The sequence below is a fragment of the Pseudopipra pipra genome, chromosome 5, assembly GCF_036250125.1.
Source record: "Pseudopipra pipra isolate bDixPip1 chromosome 5, bDixPip1.hap1, whole genome shotgun sequence".
Classification (NCBI taxonomy): domain Eukaryota; kingdom Metazoa; phylum Chordata; class Aves; order Passeriformes; family Pipridae; genus Pseudopipra; species Pseudopipra pipra.
The window spans coordinates 29,634,947-29,652,761 of record NC_087553.1 but is presented as its reverse complement, the minus strand read 5'-3'; the positions used below and the strand labels follow the sequence as shown (position 1 = coordinate 29,652,761).

General features: G+C 43.2%; 1 protein-coding gene across 3 annotated transcripts in view; it reads left to right on the top strand.

Moving 5' to 3' along the window:
- ELK3 (ETS transcription factor ELK3) overlaps window positions 1-16,936 on the top strand; it is a 36,620-nt gene extending 19,684 nt beyond the window's left edge. For all 3 annotated transcript variants that reach the window (XM_064655406.1, XM_064655404.1, XM_064655405.1), the window contains 3 exons: window positions 6,893-7,687; window positions 12,700-12,822; window positions 15,325-16,936. In XM_064655406.1, the coding sequence (XP_064511476.1) occupies window positions 6,962-7,687; window positions 12,700-12,822; window positions 15,325-15,423 (948 nt within the window). In that variant the 5' untranslated portion in view covers window positions 6,893-6,961 and the 3' untranslated portion in view covers window positions 15,424-16,936. The remainder of the gene's footprint in view (window positions 1-6,892; window positions 7,688-12,699; window positions 12,823-15,324) is intronic.
- The last annotated feature ends 879 nt before the right edge of the window (window positions 16,937-17,815 follow it).

Here is a 17,815-nt window from a genome sequence, read left to right as displayed (position 1 = left end):
TCAGATATGTCAAGATACTAGAAGGAAAAAATTACAGAACACAGGTACACAAATCTTGTAGAACGCAAATCTTGCGTATTCACCTTTCTCAATTTTAGACTCCAGTAAATTCAAGGAGTTTCCAAACTGTTTCTCTAGCCTTTTTTGGATGAACATTATATTGCTTTTACTTACCAATATTAAGTTTTTTCAGGATTAGTTCCCCTTAAATGGATATTTTTAAAAATATATCTAAATTCTAAATTACTAGGTTTTACTATTTCCTATATTCTTGTAGATTAACTATTAAAAAGAAAGACTTTTACAGATTTTGTATACTAAAAAGGAAAACTTTATAGCCATGCTTAGTGGTCTGTTCTCATCTTGATTTTCAGAAAAGGCGGTGATATGAGATTACGCAGTGAGTAACACCAGTGTCCAGCACAGTTATGGCATGCTTGCTGCCTGCACAAGGCAGAGGAAACTAGATATTGTTTCTGGACTGAGCTCAGAGTACTGTTGTCATGCATTATTTGTAGTGCACTAATTCTTGAAGGGCACAGTTGGGCTGGGTGTTATGCAGTCAAACACAGCAACCAAAATCATGTTGACTGCAAATTAACTATGAACAATTTGATGATCAGACTTTTCATTACTCACAAGGACTCCTTTTTTAGTTTCAGATTTAGAGCTGTTAGTGTTTTGTCCACTAGAAGTCAGATTTTCCCACTTAACTTGTTTCAAAGGTGGCCTGACTGAGGAGGCACAAAAGGATTCAGCGAGGACAGTGCAGTGGCTGTACTGAGCAGTTGGTATGATGAATTCTCCTTCACTAAGTGCTAAAAAGGCTTCTGCTCAGCATGGGGAAGCTCACTTCATTATATTGCTCCAACCCCTCTGATTATAAACTTGACTGGGATCAATGGAGACAGAGTGCCTGCTGGTGCATGAACAGCATAGCCAGGCAGAGCCCAAATACGCAGTTACTGACTGAACAGACATCGCTTTAAAACAAAGGACCAGATATTTGTAGCACTTGTCCTTTGAGATCTCTCTGATCTCTTCAAATTAATGGAATATAATGGCTCCTTACTTGAGATTCCCTTGCTTCTTTTAAGCTTTAACTTTTTTCTTAACCCCTCTTCTGTTTTCAGTTCCCCCCTCCCAGCACACATATACCTTTGTCATCTGTTTTGTCTCTGCTCATGCAGTATCTGCCAGAGTGGCTGTACAGTTTCTTCATCAGGGCTGTGGCTGAGGCAATTGCTTGCTGTTCCTACAGCTGCTTTCTTGGATTGTGCACTCTCTTCTGTCTGACAGTTTTATCTAAGTGTGGCACAAGGATTTTGGCCATTTTTCCAGGAGTTCTGCAGCCCAGTGGAGGTCATAGCTCCTAGATGTGTTGTGATCAGGGTTTGAACCCCAAACCAAACCTATGGCTGAAACTCCTATTCAAACTGAAGGAGTAACTCCTTTAGTTGAAAACAATGGGTGCTTCTCACTCTCTGTGTGGATATAGTGTGTTGTGTCCTGTAGGTTCCCAGACAGTAGAAAAAGATGGATTACTGGGAGAGTGCCAAGGGACAGGGCAACTTCTGTGGGTTTTGAAGTGTGAGAGATACTGGCATAAGATAGTAATGAATCCTAGTAGACTGGCAGCGAGTGAGTGCTCAGCAGTGGGTTCAGTCCTAAACACTTCCTCTGCCTTCAGTTCAGTCTACACTGCATAGCACAGAAGGGAAGAAGTTGTGAAGGGAAGGAAAGGCTCCTTGACATTCTTTTTTCCCCTCTGCAACAAAAGCGGAAGGGCTGGTGAGATGAAAGAGCCTCTCAGACATCTGTGCTCTTCTCCCCAGGACCATTCACCAATTTGTGGGATGAACCAAGAGCAGTCTAGACTCTGAGGTAGCTTTAAGGAGCCTTCTGAGATCCTTGTTTCCTTCTTAGCTGTTGGCAGTGATGGATATGTTGGCAGCTGGATGTGCTGGGGCAAATGGTTTGCACACTGAGCAAATGGGATAAACGTGTTGCAGACAAGGGAGTGGCAGCAGGAAAGACAAGAGGCAGAACTCTGGACAAGACTCAGTTTGCCTTGTGGAATTATTGACAGGGACTTCTTTACCTATAACCCAAGTGATCTGGCAGCATGTGAGTTTGAGACAAAGGGCAGTGATATTTTAGAAATGATGGACACAAGCTGTCCATCCAAGGCACATGGGCTGGACCTTTCCTTCTTGACTGCCCTCTCCTCCTACTGCATACAGCTGACACTGAGCTAATGCTTCATGGTCTGTCTTTGGAATTATTCACCATGGAGAAATAAAAACTGATTACTGGATAAATGGGGGTTTATGAGCTCTGCATTTTGCTTGGGGGGAACACTGGCTTGTTAAAATTCATCATCTGATTCATCTGAACTTAAAAGTAAATTAATTCCAGTACTGGAGAAAAATAACACAACTGGGACAAGTTCCTTAGCCTGGCTTTGAAAACAAGCATGACATGCTGTTGAGGCTGATGGCTAGATTTATGCTAAATTCACATAAAAAGCACCCCAGGAAATGTAGAGTATGGCATGTCTTGATTGTAATTTGCTTCCATGATTATGGTTGCTAAAGGTTTGTAGATAATCTGAAGATTCCATTTCCTGTTTCATTTGTTACCCAAATTCTGCCCCCCCCCCCCTTATTTCTGTTTAATGCATTTCCCCTGTTGCTTCAACAGAACAGCAGAACAGATGACAGAGAGTGCTGGCCTCCTGCACTCTCTCTACCTACAGCTTGTGTCCATCACGTCACTCACTTCTGCTGCTTAGAAATCCCTTTTGATGCTTTTAGGGAACAAAACCTTTCGATGCCATTCCCACACAGAGCACTTCAGTTTGATATGTAGAGTAAAATACTTTTATAAATAGGGTAGTAAATTTCTTTTTGTTCAAGTTGCCCAGTTACTTTGTTTTTTTGATAGCTATAATGGCAGATATCTTTTGGAAGTCTCTAAGGGCTTCAGGGCTACTAAAAGTCCCCATGAATATTTCAAGATGAGAACACAAGAGGGAACCTAGTGAGTTTTTCCCATGAGGGTTTTTTATTGAGGGAAGGAGGGCAAATCCAGGAAATTACATGCAGATACCGACTTTAATAGGATGTAGCTGTTATGGAAGTCAAGCCCTCAGAAGTTAGGAAATACAAGAATCACAGTTCCCTGGGTAACTTTAATGTTTGCATGAGTTATGCTGCATCTTTAATTACACAGCCATGTACTGTTGTGATGAGCAGCTATTCAATAATTTTGCATCCTCTCTGAACAGTATGTGGCCCCAGGCTTTACTCAGTGAGTGTTATTCAGTCTGTTTCAGTTTTAGTTTCAGTTAATGGCTGCCCACTTGTTTAGATGGATTGGCAGTATGATGTATTGTATATAAATAATATGGCTGCTTCATGATGGTGCAGGGAACAGAGCTGCTTGGGTGCCTTCAAGATTCAGGGGTGTCCAGCACATTCGCTCCCCTCCTATAACAGGTCAAACCCAGTATCCTGGTTACTAGTTCCTATTTTTAATGCTCAAGTGTGTGTGGCAGCATGGAAGACTTGTTTTGGGAAGAGGGTCCTTTTCTTGTCTGCTTACAGAACTTCAGGATATACAGTGATAATGGAAACTATTATTTTGCTTTTGGCAAGGTTTTCTTTTAAGATAACGCAGGGGAAATAGAATCCTGCAAAGAAACAATAGCAGTGTGATGGTGCTAGAGTGCTATTCCTTTTGTAGTGGCACAAGTCAGAGGTGTTATGAGGAAATACTTGAAGGAGCATTAGAAAATACCTTTGTGGAAAACTGGAAGGAGCTTCTTTTGAGAGTGATGTGTGGAAGTCAAGAAAGTGCTTGACTGAAATGGCATAAAGGTGGTTATATTGTGCTGTATGGAGAGATGGGAGTAAAGAATTTGATACTCAGTAAGAGGTGATGGCTAGAGGAGAAAAACTAAGAACACTTGCCTTGAAAAGAGTCATAAAATTGTTCATGTTTGATGTGAGAGGAAAGGGACGTCCAGTGAACTGCAGTAGAGAGAGCAGAGACCCTGGCCAAAGGTGCCAGCCAGAGAAATGGCCTTTCTCTTCTAGATGGAGGTGGGTGAGGAAAGACCAAACCACAGCTAAATGAGAGCCTTGATCTTCCAAAGGTTAGTATAGGTGCCCAGTGTAGTAGCACCTGTGCCTCCATCAAAAATTTCACAAATCCAGCTTCTACACACATGGTATAATAAGCATAACTGCATAATCTATGATGTTAGCAGAATCTGCCTGCCTGCACATGCTGATATGGGCACACCCCCATCTTTCAGAACAAACCATGCAGCTACAGGTACCTCCTGCCAGCTTACGCACTTCAGATACTGGAGTTTGAGCAGCCCTCTCTCTGGGTAGGGATCCCAATAGCTGGAAGCAGCCTGGACAGAGTCCTGTGAGGAATTTGTAGCCTAAGTGTCCCTACACGTGTTGCATCCCTCGGTACCCTTGGAGCTAGGGAACTTGCAACACATCCAAGTGGGAGTTATGAGCAGCAGCTACAGCTGTGGTCTGTCTTCTTTCCTGAGCAGGGATGTTTAGTACCCCCATAGTATAGTCTGGTTTAAGCTGCAGGGTGAACCAGGCCACTGAGCCTTTGGCATCCAGCTCAGCCAGCTGTTCTGTGGAGGATAGGGAGAGACCTATTTGTCCAGGTGGTGATTCAGAGCTCTTGGGTGAGGCTGTCTTTGGAGGGGCTCATGAAGCAAGTGCCTGAAATGCTGGTGTGTGAATAAGCCTGAGCTCCCTAACACGGCTGATGCGCTGGAGCAAACATTGGTCAGGGCTCTACCCAGCTTTCAAAGCACTTTTCAATGGGGTGGCATGGTCATGTTTCCTGTAGTCACTGTTTTGCAGACTGGAGACAGAGGAGAGGAAGTGTAAAGAACAGTCAAGAAGTCAACAGAAGAGGGGTATTCCCTGCTCCCTGCCCTCTCTCTGATTGTCCAAGAGCGCTGTCTCTTGGTAAGATTTTTTTTTTAAGCTGTTGGACTGGAGCCCCTGCTCCTGGCGTGGTTGCCCATTTCTCCTCCCCAGCTGCACGGCCCCAGCCTTCCCCAGCTCCCAGCAGCCCTGGCTGGCAGCCACTAGCACTCATTGCAAGCCTGCTCATGAGGGAATTTACCTAGAAAATTCAAACAACAACAAAAAAAGGGGCTGTGTGCACATATACTGACTCTCCTGCTACCAAGCAAGTGTCTAGTCTTCCTGCAAATGCAGTCCTTCATATAAGGAAGCATTCTTTGCCCTTTCAAACTGAGGGAGGAAAACCCCTTCTTGTCATGGTGCCTGTCACTGTCTTTTGAGGTTTGAACCATCACAGTTCAGAATGATTCTGACAGATCACTGAGGTGATGGTAGAAATAAGCTGCTTTTTACCTTCACTTCAATTATTTGTCAAAAAAATATAAGAAAGTCAGTGGCATTTCAGAGGCACTTCATTAATTTGTGTCCTTTTTTCTCTTGCACACTGATGGAGATTTCCTCAGGCTACACATTTAAGAGAAGCCTGCAAAGTGCTTGAGGGATCTGCACTTGAATCCTTTTCATCTCCAGCCATCGTTAAGTGGGTCTTTGCTGCAGGCTGGTGGAGTCAGAGGAGAGACACTGCAACCTTCTTAAAATATAACTACATTTAATAATAACAAAGGAAGTATAAACTCACCAGCCTGTTCAGTTGCTTTTTATAGCAATGTTCCCCCATTTCAAGCCTGCATCAGTGAAAAAGTGCCATCCTTAAATACATTTATTCTTTTTCTGCTGGGAGTCACATTTTCCAAGGAGGATCTCAGTTGCCAGTGCTTGATGTAAAAGTAACTCAAAGCTGCCAGGAGCAGAGGGGAGGTATTATTTTGAGTTAAAATATATATATTAGAAAAAGAAAACAAAAATCCAGTTGGGGTGTTTCCTTTCATATGTGAGTAGTTTGGAGGTTTTGCCTTTTTGAAAAAGAATGCAATACTGGGAGTGCACACAATGTGCACCCATCCAATGTTTCACCTAATTAGCAGGAAAAAAAAATCTAGGCCAAGCCCAAAGCCATAGGAAGGGAAGCTCATGCAGACTGAGATCCTATGGGCTAACTATTTGTCCTGAACCTTTGAAGGGGAAAAAAAGGGGCATTGCAGCATCTGTCAGGTGGGTAGATATGTGTACAATTCATCATTAATTTCACTAGTCAGTTTAGACTGATGAAAACCTTCTGCCTGCACCAGTGAGCATCACGAGCCTAATGCAAGCCTGGAGATAGTGCCGGGGATACAGCAGGATGCAAATACTTTTCCAGCCCATGCAAGCGCTTGCATTTTTGACAGACCATTGAAAGAACGTCAGTCACCATCAGTTTAGTTCAATCCTTCTGCATGGTGTAAGGAAGAGAGGGTAAATGACTGGAGCCAGAAGGCTTAAGGTGGTTTTGTCCCTTATGGACATTCTGAGAGTACTTCTTACTCAGGGTGGTTGGTGTTGGTTTCGGGAGGCATAAGTGAAGGAGTTTGCCTTTGCTGTGGAATGCAAACGGTGGCATAGCTCAAGTCTGCAAGGCAGCAGAACTGCTTTTACTGGAAAGAAAATATTCCCAAGCTGCTTCAGAGGAAGCAGAAGTAAAACAGACCACCAGCAGGTTTTTATCACCTAGTGATGGAGATTTTGGACACATGAGGAGCAGGGGGTGGACTCCCTGGCAGAGCAGAGGTATTGGAATGAGCCAAAGGTGATACCAGCATTAAGAGCCCCAAGGAATGACCTGCTTAACTTGATGAGGAAGCAGTGCCCCCCTACCGTTGTGTTTGCTATACTGAGTGCCTCTGAAATGCTGATATTTCTAGCATCTTCTTTTGTATTTGCAGAACATCATCAAGAAAGTGATCGGACAAAAATTTGTATACAAGTTTGTCTCCTTTCCTGAGATTTTAAAAATGGATCCACATGCTGTGGAAATCAGCAGAGAGAGCCTTTTGCTGCAGGACAGCGACTGTAATATGCCTTCTGAGAGCAGGGATCAGCACAAGCACAGCTTGTCAGCACTGAAAAGCACAAGCCGTAATGAATATATCCACTCTGGCCTGTACTCCTCTTTCACTATCAACTCTCTGCAGAACCAGCCAGACCCTTACAAGCCAATCAAAACAGAAAAACTGGAGGAGAAGTCAGAAGGAAACATACCAGTCGAAGAAGTTCGGACTGTTATCAGATTTGTGACAAACAAAACAGACAAACAAGTTACGAGGCCTGTGGTGTCATTGCCTTCTACTTCTGAAACAGCAGCTGCCTCTGCTTTCCTCAGCTCTTCAGTATCAGCTAAAATATCTTCCTTAATGCTACCCAACAGTGCCAGCATTTCATCTCCATCATCATCTTCCTCCAGATCGCCTTCTCTGTCTCCCACCTCACCCCTCCCTACAGAACACAGGAGCTTCTTCCTTGAGTCCAGTTGCCACGACTCAGATTCCCTTGAGCCTCTGAACCTCTCCTCAGGCTCCAAGGCAAAATCTTCATCTCTTCCCCCAAAGGCTAAAAAACCCAAAGGCTTGGAAATTTCTGCCCCACCTATGGTTCTCTCCAGCACTGACATCGGTTCCATCGCCCTCAACAGCCCTGCGCTTCCTTCGGGATCCCTGACTCCAGCTTTCTTCACTGCACAGGTAATACCTGCTTGTCTCCAGGCATTCACTCCAAGTAGCCAAGAGTGTTGGCTCTATTGGCCTGTCATCATCTGATGGGAAAAAAAATCATATGGAAAAGAGTGAAACACAGCAGTGGTCTGAACAAGGGGTGGAAAGTAGGTTCCTCCTGGGGTTTGTTCCTACATGAGTGTGGGAAAAGCCATCACAGTTGACAGACTGCCTGAAGGGCTAAGGAGATAGGGAGCCGTTAGTGAATTGTTTATCTCAAACCAGCCTCCAGGTCTACAAAACAAACAGGAAAAAGCCACAAAGAAAACCACAGGGGTTTTGTAGATCACAACTTGTGCGTTATGGGATGCTTGATTAGATTCCTTTACTAGATGTTGTATCCATTCAAACAGTGTGACCTTTTGAATACGGAGCAAACGAAATGGTTTCTAAGACAGGCTCTGAAACCAGTTTCGATTTGCAAAGTTGTGCAGATCAAGAGAGTTGATCAAAGTTGTGCAGATCAAGCAGCCAGAGCTGCTTTTCAGCACAGACCTACTAAATAACCAGAAGATTAGTTTGTTCTTTTAATCACTTATTTGTGGTAATGTCAAGAGCGAGTTCTCATTTTCATGCCAGTCTATGAAAAAAAAATCTAGGAGTTCAGAGCAGAAGAGGAAAATCACATAGATATGACTCAGTGCATTCATTGGTGAGTTTTGTCTTACAGTACCACTGCAAAATTAGACAAAAATACCAAGAGTAAAATTATCCCAATTGAGGAACACCCCTTAAGATCCCCAGCCCTGAAATAACGATGCAAATACTAGCATTGAATGTAACAAACCAAACGGCAAATAAATAAATACAAAGGTGTGTTACAAGCCATCACTCACTTCAGGCTGTCTAGGAGACATATTGTATGCAGAATCCCATTACCTCATTACCCAACACCTCTTGGGGGTGTTGGAGGTGTTTGGTGCAGGCAGTGTCGTGTGCCCGTGGCATGAAGGCCTGGCAGAAGCGAGAGTGTCAGCAAGTACTCTCAGCCAGCACAGCACTTGCTCTTATTTTCAGCTGGCTGCAGAGCAAGTTTGTGCAGTTCAGGCTCACCTGTAAACCACCAAGACACAAAGTTGTGTCACCAAGAAAGGCTGTCACCTGTAATTTTTGACCTCATAAAGCCTTTAAGTGAAGTTACGTTTGGCAGGAAGAACAGAAGTGTGGCAAACCAAAATCGAGGTGATTGACAAACTCATATAACCTCTAACTGTGGTATAACCACAGTTTCTGCCTGTAGGGAGAAAATCTGGCAAATCATATCAGATGCTGACCAGACACAATGACAGCATGAATTATTGCAAACCCACTTTAATCTACTGCTGCCCCCAAACACAGTATGAACAGAGAATTATTTCCTCATTCTGTAATTATATTTTTAAACATTCAATTTCCCCATTAATCTGTGAACTAGTGTACTTACTGCCCTGAAAGATGTAGAAGGGAATTAGGTAGAGGATTGTGGTGCTCCTTCAGCGGGATGGCTGCTTAGGCCATGATGACTGTAACACCATGATGCAAGATAACTAAAGGATAATTTAGACTGGATCTGCTGTTCATCCCATTATCCAAGGAAGAACATGCATCATATCTCAAACATTCTCTGGTTTATCAGATCCTAGTAGGATATACTTGCTGCCATGGGGCAAGTGCAGAACAGGCTGTCTGCTCCAGTAGTAATGTAGGTTCAGAGAAGGTCCTGTGGCCTGAGAGGGTATTTCAGATGGCTTTCTACTGCACCTGGTAGTCCTGAGGAATACTCGAGGGTGGAGCCCTGTGAGCACAATCAATTTCAGAACAGAAAAATAGGTTTGAGGGTGTCAGAGCATACAGTACCTTACTTTGGTAGAGAAATGTTAGCTTTCCATTTGGTTAGCTTCAAAGAGAGATACTTAGGTTTTGTTCAGCACTTGCTTCTTTTGCAGATTATTTATACTTATTACTTTTGTTGTTTCTCCCTTGGCCAATGTGGATATATAATTTTGACTCACACTCTTTCTTCAGGCCTCTGCTTTAGCATTTGTTACATTTACAACATGCCATTTCCTTAGGGACAAAGTAGTGTGCCTGCGGCCAGCTCCGTTTTGTATCCACAGACACCACCCAGGCTCCAGCACATGCCTAATGATCTGGGAAGTAATGTATGTGTGACAGCACTTGTCTGTGATCTAACAGCTAAAAGTGACAAGATTGTACTTACGCACATTGTTTGTCAGGAGTCAGGAGCCATGAGCATTGTCACTTAACATAATCCTCTCTGTGCAATGAATTATTTCTATTTAAACTGTTCCTATACTTAGGTTATAATGACGTTTTTAAGTAGGAACTTCCCAATGGGTTCCACATCTACTACCAGATGTACAGCTGCATGAGGGCAGAAAATGAAGTGACACATCAATTTCCACATGTAATTTAGGGATAGCCTATCCTGTGGTGTTGTTTACACTTATGTTTCCTCTGGTGGTTTTGATGATTGGCTGATGGTGATACTGAGAACAAGCCTGGGAGGCTCTGTGCTCTTTTTGCATTACATATTAAACGGATTTGGAGGCTTGCTTTGGCTGGCTCTTGGCTCTGGCAGAACTTGCAGACACTAGTGCTCTCCTCATCAGAGGACATGAGCTTTTGCTAGCACTGCTGGTAGGCATGTTAGCATGCTTCCAGAGATGAACCCAGGGCGACTAAGTTTCAAATCTCTCTCTCTCTGAAGACCTTCTCTGGCTGTATCTAGGTAGGAATAAACACCTCCAACTTTTCCTCATTATTTTCAAAAGACCCTCTCAAGAACAGCATTTTCAGTTCTGGTTATCTGCAGTTTCTTAGAGCAAAAGTAAAGAACCGAGGCTGCTCACTGGAGCTCTTAGTACTGTGTCCTTAGTTGAATGTTGATGGGTTTTGCTGCTTACATCTCTGGTTTTAAGGTTAGTAGGCTCTTCTGTAAGTAGATCTGAGTATTTATCTTGACCTAATTCAGTGTGTTGTCAGTCCCGTAAATCTCCATCAATAGCTGCCTGCCAATGGAGCACCAGCCTGTCATACAGCACAGGAAAGGGGCTCTTGCTGGTGCTGCTGATTTCCTGCCCCACGAAAGCGCCATGGTCGTGGGAAGAGAACAACTGTAAGGGGGCTGTTCACAGGTGCCTGCTTGTCAAGGTTGTTTTTTCAGCTATCTTGACAGGAGCTGTCACTTGGTGAGACCAAGATGGAATTCTTCTCCTTTCCAGGCCTCCACCCGCTCTTTGCCCCTTTTGTTGTCATGCAAATATATCCCAACCCTGACCTCACTGGTACTCCTGTGACCACTACACCTGCTGATTTACTGCATCAATACCTTTTGCTTTCCCAGTGATACCACAGGTTTATTACTCCCTGGGACATAACTGTGGTTTCTTCCATGGGATTTGGTGTTTCCGATCCACCTCTTTCAGCACAAGGAAGGTGGCAGTGTCCTTTCCCTGCACACATTTCTCCACAAACCCTGCTTCTCCTGAGACTCCTTGGAGAAACCATCCCTTTGTATTAAACTGCCTTTCAGACACCTGAATCACTGGGAGAGCTTTAATGTTTGCTGTTCCTTGTCTATCCCTTCTGCTAGTGTTAAACTAATTGTTTGACCCTGTTGTGAATTCCAGTGCAAACACGTCACAGCAGGTCTGTATTCCCCTGTGTTTGCACAGAGCCTCAAACACCACAGCTGATCCCTCAGGTGCTGCTATGCAAATAATGTCTGTCATATTTGAAAGTCTACATGACCTGTGGTGCTGCCTGTGTGAGCCTGCTCACTGCAGAGTCCTGGTAACGGGGTGTGATGGTCCGTGGTGTGAACAGCTGTTAAGTGTGACCCCAGTTGCAATTGCCACATGTGGGAGTTTATATTTCTGTCCTGGTGGGAAGCTAGCAGGTACCAGAATGCATGGTGTGCTGGTTACTATGGGAAATACTCTCTATCTTCTGTCTTCTCTGTACATATTTTAAAGTCTGGAAAAATGGGTGTCCCAGTTCAGCAGAGCACTGAGGCACTTGTCCTACACAGCAAAGCACATGCTTATTTGCTAAGTGTGTACTCAAATCCATTAAGTGCTTTGGTAAATAGGACTGATTTTGATAATTGGCATCAAGATTACTGGTGAGATTAACTCATTATGCCAAATACTTTTTCAAAACTGTCACATCACTTCCATGTTCTATTTTGGAATGATAGAAGTTACTCTGTATACAGAATAATTTGAGTGATTCTTCATTTGAATCAAGATTTGCACGTGCTTTAACTCTACCTCCCCTCCAATTGTGCTTAGAAATGCTGAATGCATTCCTAGCAATTCTTAGACACCATGGCACTGGAATGAGACACCTCTGAGTTGGGAAAAGCTTTGCATTCTTAGTTCTTGCCGTTTTGAGTCTTTTCAGACAATCAGCTGTGCTTTCTGCCATCCCTCTGGGCACCCAGCCCATACCTTTGCCCCTCCCTGTGTCAGCTTGGGCACTGCCAGTTTCTTGAAGCCTCTTCCATTATGACAAGGCGCCATCAGGGGAGTAAACTTCAAAGGCTGGCAGTGACTCTTTTGGCTCCACATGATTGCATTAATACTTGAAAAGCTGCAGTCAGGTCAAGCAATTGCTGCCCTTCAGAAGGTAAAGACTGATTCTGAAAAAGCCTAGGCAGAGTAGGCAGGCATTGGGGCATACATGGTATTATTCTACACAGCTGCATGAGTGTGGTTCACATAAACAATAACTGCTTCTCCTTAAGCAAACAGAAATTAAATCAATTTGCATATGAAGGATTATTACATGTGTGGGTATCCAGTATTGACAAGACAGGACGCAGGGCTGGATGGGCAGCTGCTGCTGACCATGCTGTATGTGTGAATTACCTGGGAAATAGAGCCAGTAGGTGATGTGTAAGATTGTAGGGGTGGTGACTGCTGGATGGAGCTGTAACTCCTGAGCCATGTGTCATGGGGTCTTTTTTTGTCTTGCAGACCCCCAATGGATTATTGCTGACCCCCAGCCCGCTGCTGTCTAGCATTCATTTCTGGAGCAGCCTCAGTCCTGTTGCTCCTCTGAGTCCTGCCAGGCTGCAGGGACCAAACACTCTCTTCCAGGTAGGTCTTTCCAATGCACAGGTTTCACTGCTAAAGGTGCACATGTGGAAGAGACATCTCCTTACACCAGTCTGGAGCTTTTCAAACAGATTAAGAAAATACAGGAGTTAACAGGCACTTTCTTATAGAGAGGCCTGCCTACTTACCTGTACCTTCTTTAAATCGTTGGCGGCACAGTCAGAACCTACAGGGCAGTGTCCACTGCAGCAAGCACACACATGCTGTGTGAGGGAAACAGAAATAAATGCTGGACCCCAGTAAGAGAAGGTAACTGAGCTCTCAGAGCTTCTGGAAGAGAGTGAAAACCAGTCCGGGACCAGCCAGGAGAGGGGTGGAACACAGCTCCGGGAAAACCAAGAGCAGTTTGGGTCTCACACAGTAAGGTGGGTGTAGGTTTATCCTCTTGTCTTAATTAGCTACTTCTCACTCTAGAAAGACATATTTGTATTTACAGTAAGGGCACTCTGAACCTGAAGGCTCCATTTCCAGTTCCCCTGCAAATTATCCATGTGTCCTCAGCCAAGGACATCTGCTTGAGGCTTAGGAAGAAGATGGTGGGGATGATATTAGCAGTTCCAGCTGTAGCTGCTGCAAAACAGACCATTCATTAAATCAGAAGAAATTATGCTGTTCTGCTGATTGGCAAGAAGCACAGGAACCCAGTGGCCATCTGTGCAGCTGAAGAATGCAGGGTCACCCCTGGAATCAACACCTCGACTGCTGTGGAGGGCCAGCACTTACAGAGGAGGAAGATACTGCTAGACAGGGACCCTGTGTTAGTCTCTGAACCTTCAGGGAAACTGACTGCCTGAATCCAAGGCTGGGCTTCAGCTCAAGTGCTCTGCTCAGGTACAGTCTGCACTGGGGGAGTAAGCCTTTCTGCCTCCAGTGGGACAGCTGCACATGGAGCTCAGGGCTCCTTATTTGTGTTTCAGATAAGCTCAGTAATTTGTATTGGACCTTAGTTTTGCACACGTGGTTAAATCAACCAGACAGTTCATCTGAGAGAAGTGCCTGCACCAAGGCCTGGAATGAGCTTGGACAGCTATGGATACACACTGGCCATCTCCTGTGGGAACTGAAAGTGAGGAGTGGCCTTGGCTTTCCCTTCTGAGAGACCCCAAGGGCCTTACAAACGATGTTTGATTCAGTCAGAGGCCACAATGACAAGCTGTAGAGCACAAAGATTTATTTAACAGCAAATTGGAAATGAAAACCACAGCCTGAAGGCCAGCCAACCCCACTGAGAACTGGTGGGTCAGCAGTGTGGGTGTCAAGGCAGAGCTCTCCTCAGACTCCTTGCAAAGCCAGCCCACACTCCATGCAGCTAGGCAGGGAAGAGCTTGTAATCCAGGTCTGTGTTTTAATGAATCTTGGCAGAAGTCACGGAAACATTTCCTGAAATTTGGTTTGGTTAAAAGAGAGGCATCAGGCAGTCCTGGCCACACCAGGAGCATGGTGCCAGCCCCTCCTCTGCAGCACATGCTGCTGAGCCTGTGCTGCTCTGCCTGATTTTCAACAGAATGGTGGAAGACAGGTATCATTAAGTGACATCTTAGTGGAAGAGTAAACGTGTTATGAGCAGATTACGTGCATGTGTAGGGAGTGATTACAGCAGAGTTGGCTGTTGAAGGACTGATCTTCTAAGAGGTAAAAATACACCAGATGCTTGAAGCTGAGAGCTCTGTTGTTCAGCTCTGCCTCTCTCAGGCTCATGGAGCTGGGCCTTGAGGCCAGATCAGTATTTACCACTGGGATAATTCTCGCCTCATGCTGCAGCAAGTTTATTCCACCTACTTGCTTTACTTTTTCTCAGGTCAGATGTTAAGAACTAGTCAATAAATATCACTGCAGGTAAGTTACAGAACTAGGAATATACAGTTTCTGTATTGAATAAGTATTTTTTTGCATGGTATTTCAGAAGTAGCAGATTAATATAAATAATTTATTCTGCTTCACATGCTGAATGATTTGGTGTAGCTGTAGTTTCTTAGTGAATACAGAGAGAAATTGTAATTACTTGAGAGTAATTTTCCCCATGCTTTGTATTCCCAATTGTACTTTTTCTGCCCTAAATTTACATCTCGACTTTCACTTTTGCAAAGGTCTTTCCTGCATAGTGTTAAAGAAGGGCAGACAAAAAGGATGTATTGTAATTAATAGGCTGTAGGCTGAAAAACATTTTTGGAAACAGAATGGATGGCAAAGATTTCTCTACAGTGTTCACTTTCCCAGGGCAATGATAAATGTATTATGTGAATTTTTATATAAAATACAGCCAATAATAGATTTCTATATCCCCATATATTTACAAATTAGTCATGTTTTGTGCTCTATTTTGCATTCCTAATGGCTGATGCAGGCATTTGGGATATATATCTTACTGTATAGACATCACAAGCCTTGAAACCATCTGGAGCCAGTTGCTAATGCTAAATCCATGTGCTTCTGGGCTGAATGCTTTGAGATAAAGAGTAATTTTTACCTTTTGGCCTCTTACAGTTTCCAACTCTGCTAAATGGTCACATACCAGTGCCACTCCCCAGTCTGGACAGAGCCTCTTCACCAGTACTGCTTTCTCCAAACGCTCAGAAATCCTGATGATGCCTCATCGTGCCAAGGATGTACTGGTGGATTTAACACTTCATTCCTATGGGCTAGTTTTTCCTGTGTTATGAGAAGGACATTGTGAAACCCTTTATTACTTCGGTTTGCACTTTTCATTACATGGATAATCTACTTTTATTATGTTAGCATTTTCCAACAGTGTTTATATATAAAAGTATATATAAATCTGTTATGCATTAAATGAATTATAATTTTTTTATATCATAGCTCTCGAGTGTTGAACACTTCTGTTGTTGAAGTACTTTTCTTAATGTTTTGCAACAATGTATCTAATAGGGATGTGAAGCTTCTTTTTAATCCCTTTTCCTGCATATTATGCATTGTGCTTGTGTAAACTATAACCGGCTGTGCCTTCTTTTGCATAAAGTCATGTAAATGATTTATATATTTTCTAGTATTAAGATAAAAAGTTGAAAGAAAAAAACTAGTATTGAACAGCCCTATGATAGTATTTCAGTATTTTCTCCATGGATAGGCCATATGATGCAGTGTATTATTGTAACTTTGTATTAAGTGCTTTCAAATTGTATAAAAATAGCCTTATAATTTTTGTTTGCTGAAGAAATGAAAAACGTAATCCATGTTACAGTCAGGAGATGTAGTTAGGAGTAACAAAACCACATTTACGCCCAGGTTCTTCTGGCGAGTTGCAACAGGGAAGAACTGGGCTGTGTATGTTCGAGACATTTCCAGCATCTGAGAATACTTCTGTAGAAAAGGAGACATTGCTCAAAATTTATTTGGCCTATACTTCTTATGAACTGTCAACAGTACAGCTGGAAAGACTGCAGGTAACCTCTGTCCTCCTAGGGAATGAGGATCATTCCTGATAGAGAATTTCCAGGTGCTTTGTTCAGCCATGCCAAGTGCCTTCTACTACTTACCTGGAAAGATTATTGTAGCTACTCAAGCTCAGAAGGTCACATTTCCCCTTCCCCCAAAGCTGGAAAAGTTACAGGTCTGTAAATAAATGCCTGGTGCTTGCAAAGAGGCAGAGACTGTACATGTGGGATGTTTATGTATAAACAGCTGAATTCTGGATGAAAAAACAGCACTGTGTTACTATATATTTGTAAATTGAACTTTCTGGGTATGTTCTCTGCCTTGAGGTGATGGCTTAGTCATCTAAATGTCAGGTTAGGATTAGGCCAGACTCCCTGGCACCACAGATTCTAATCTTGGCAGGGCTGATGCAAATCTTCATTTTTCTGAGGTGGCTAAATTGGGTTGAATGCAGCTTTACCTTGTAGGTTTTCCAGATGAGACCTTCAAAAACCAAACCAAAATCAGAATCCCGTTTGCGACAGGTCATTAGAGCCTCTACTTTGCTTTCTGGCCAAAAGACCGTTCTTTTTGAAATGTATGCAGTGAGTTGTCTGCTGATTTTCTGCTTGGATGCATTTCAGTGATGATGTGTGTAGTTAATTGTAAAGTGCTTTTGGATCCTTCAACCTGAAAGGTGCTAAATAAACATTTTATTAATGCAGTTCTGATGTTGAAAAGCCATTTTTGGGGCAGAGGTGGTCTGACAAAAGACAGCAAGAATTTTCCTCAGGCGCCTGGATTGCACAATCAAAAATGACTCCTCAGTTTCCCACTTGCAGTAATTAACAAGATAAAAACTTGCTGTATCTCTAAGAAGTACCAGCTGATAAACAGAGCAATTAGATGCAAGACATGAGGAGAACGGATGAAATGCTTGGGAAGTCATTTGCTCCATTCAGCAAATGGTGCAGTTTTAAGAGCTCCACGCTGCACCACCCCACTGGGTCAAAACCAGAAGGTGAACTGACACTAAATTTATGAGTGAGGGCAAATTTCATACAAAGGGAAATCAGAATAGGTTGGAAGAAAGGGCAGAATGTAACTGATGGGATTGACTAGGCTAGTGGAGATAAATCACAAGGGCTCACAGATCAAACACTTCTCTTCCAACGCATTCCTCTCAGGTACATGGAATATTTTTCAATAATTAAGCTACAGGGAGGCAAATATTTCACACTCTAGAGCCAACTCTTGCCTCATTTTTAAAGAAGCATACATACCTACTTATATCTATAAGGCATGAGCAGCAAATAGTTCCACCTTGTTACCAGCCAGTAGAGCCAATGGGAGAACACAGCATAGAGATGGAGTGTTTCTCACTGTGAGTTCAAAAAGTGAAGGCAGATACTCCTGAGAACTTAAAATCAAATATCACACTGCAAAAAAACCAGATAAACATGAAAGTAGGGAGTATGTGACAGAAAAGAGATTCTTAAAAGAAAAATCCTTCAGATTCTCATGATTTTATTTCTTCCAAAGTTTTACTATTAAGAAGGCAGATTCTTTTCTTTTCAAAAGTCTCAACACACCTACATCTTCC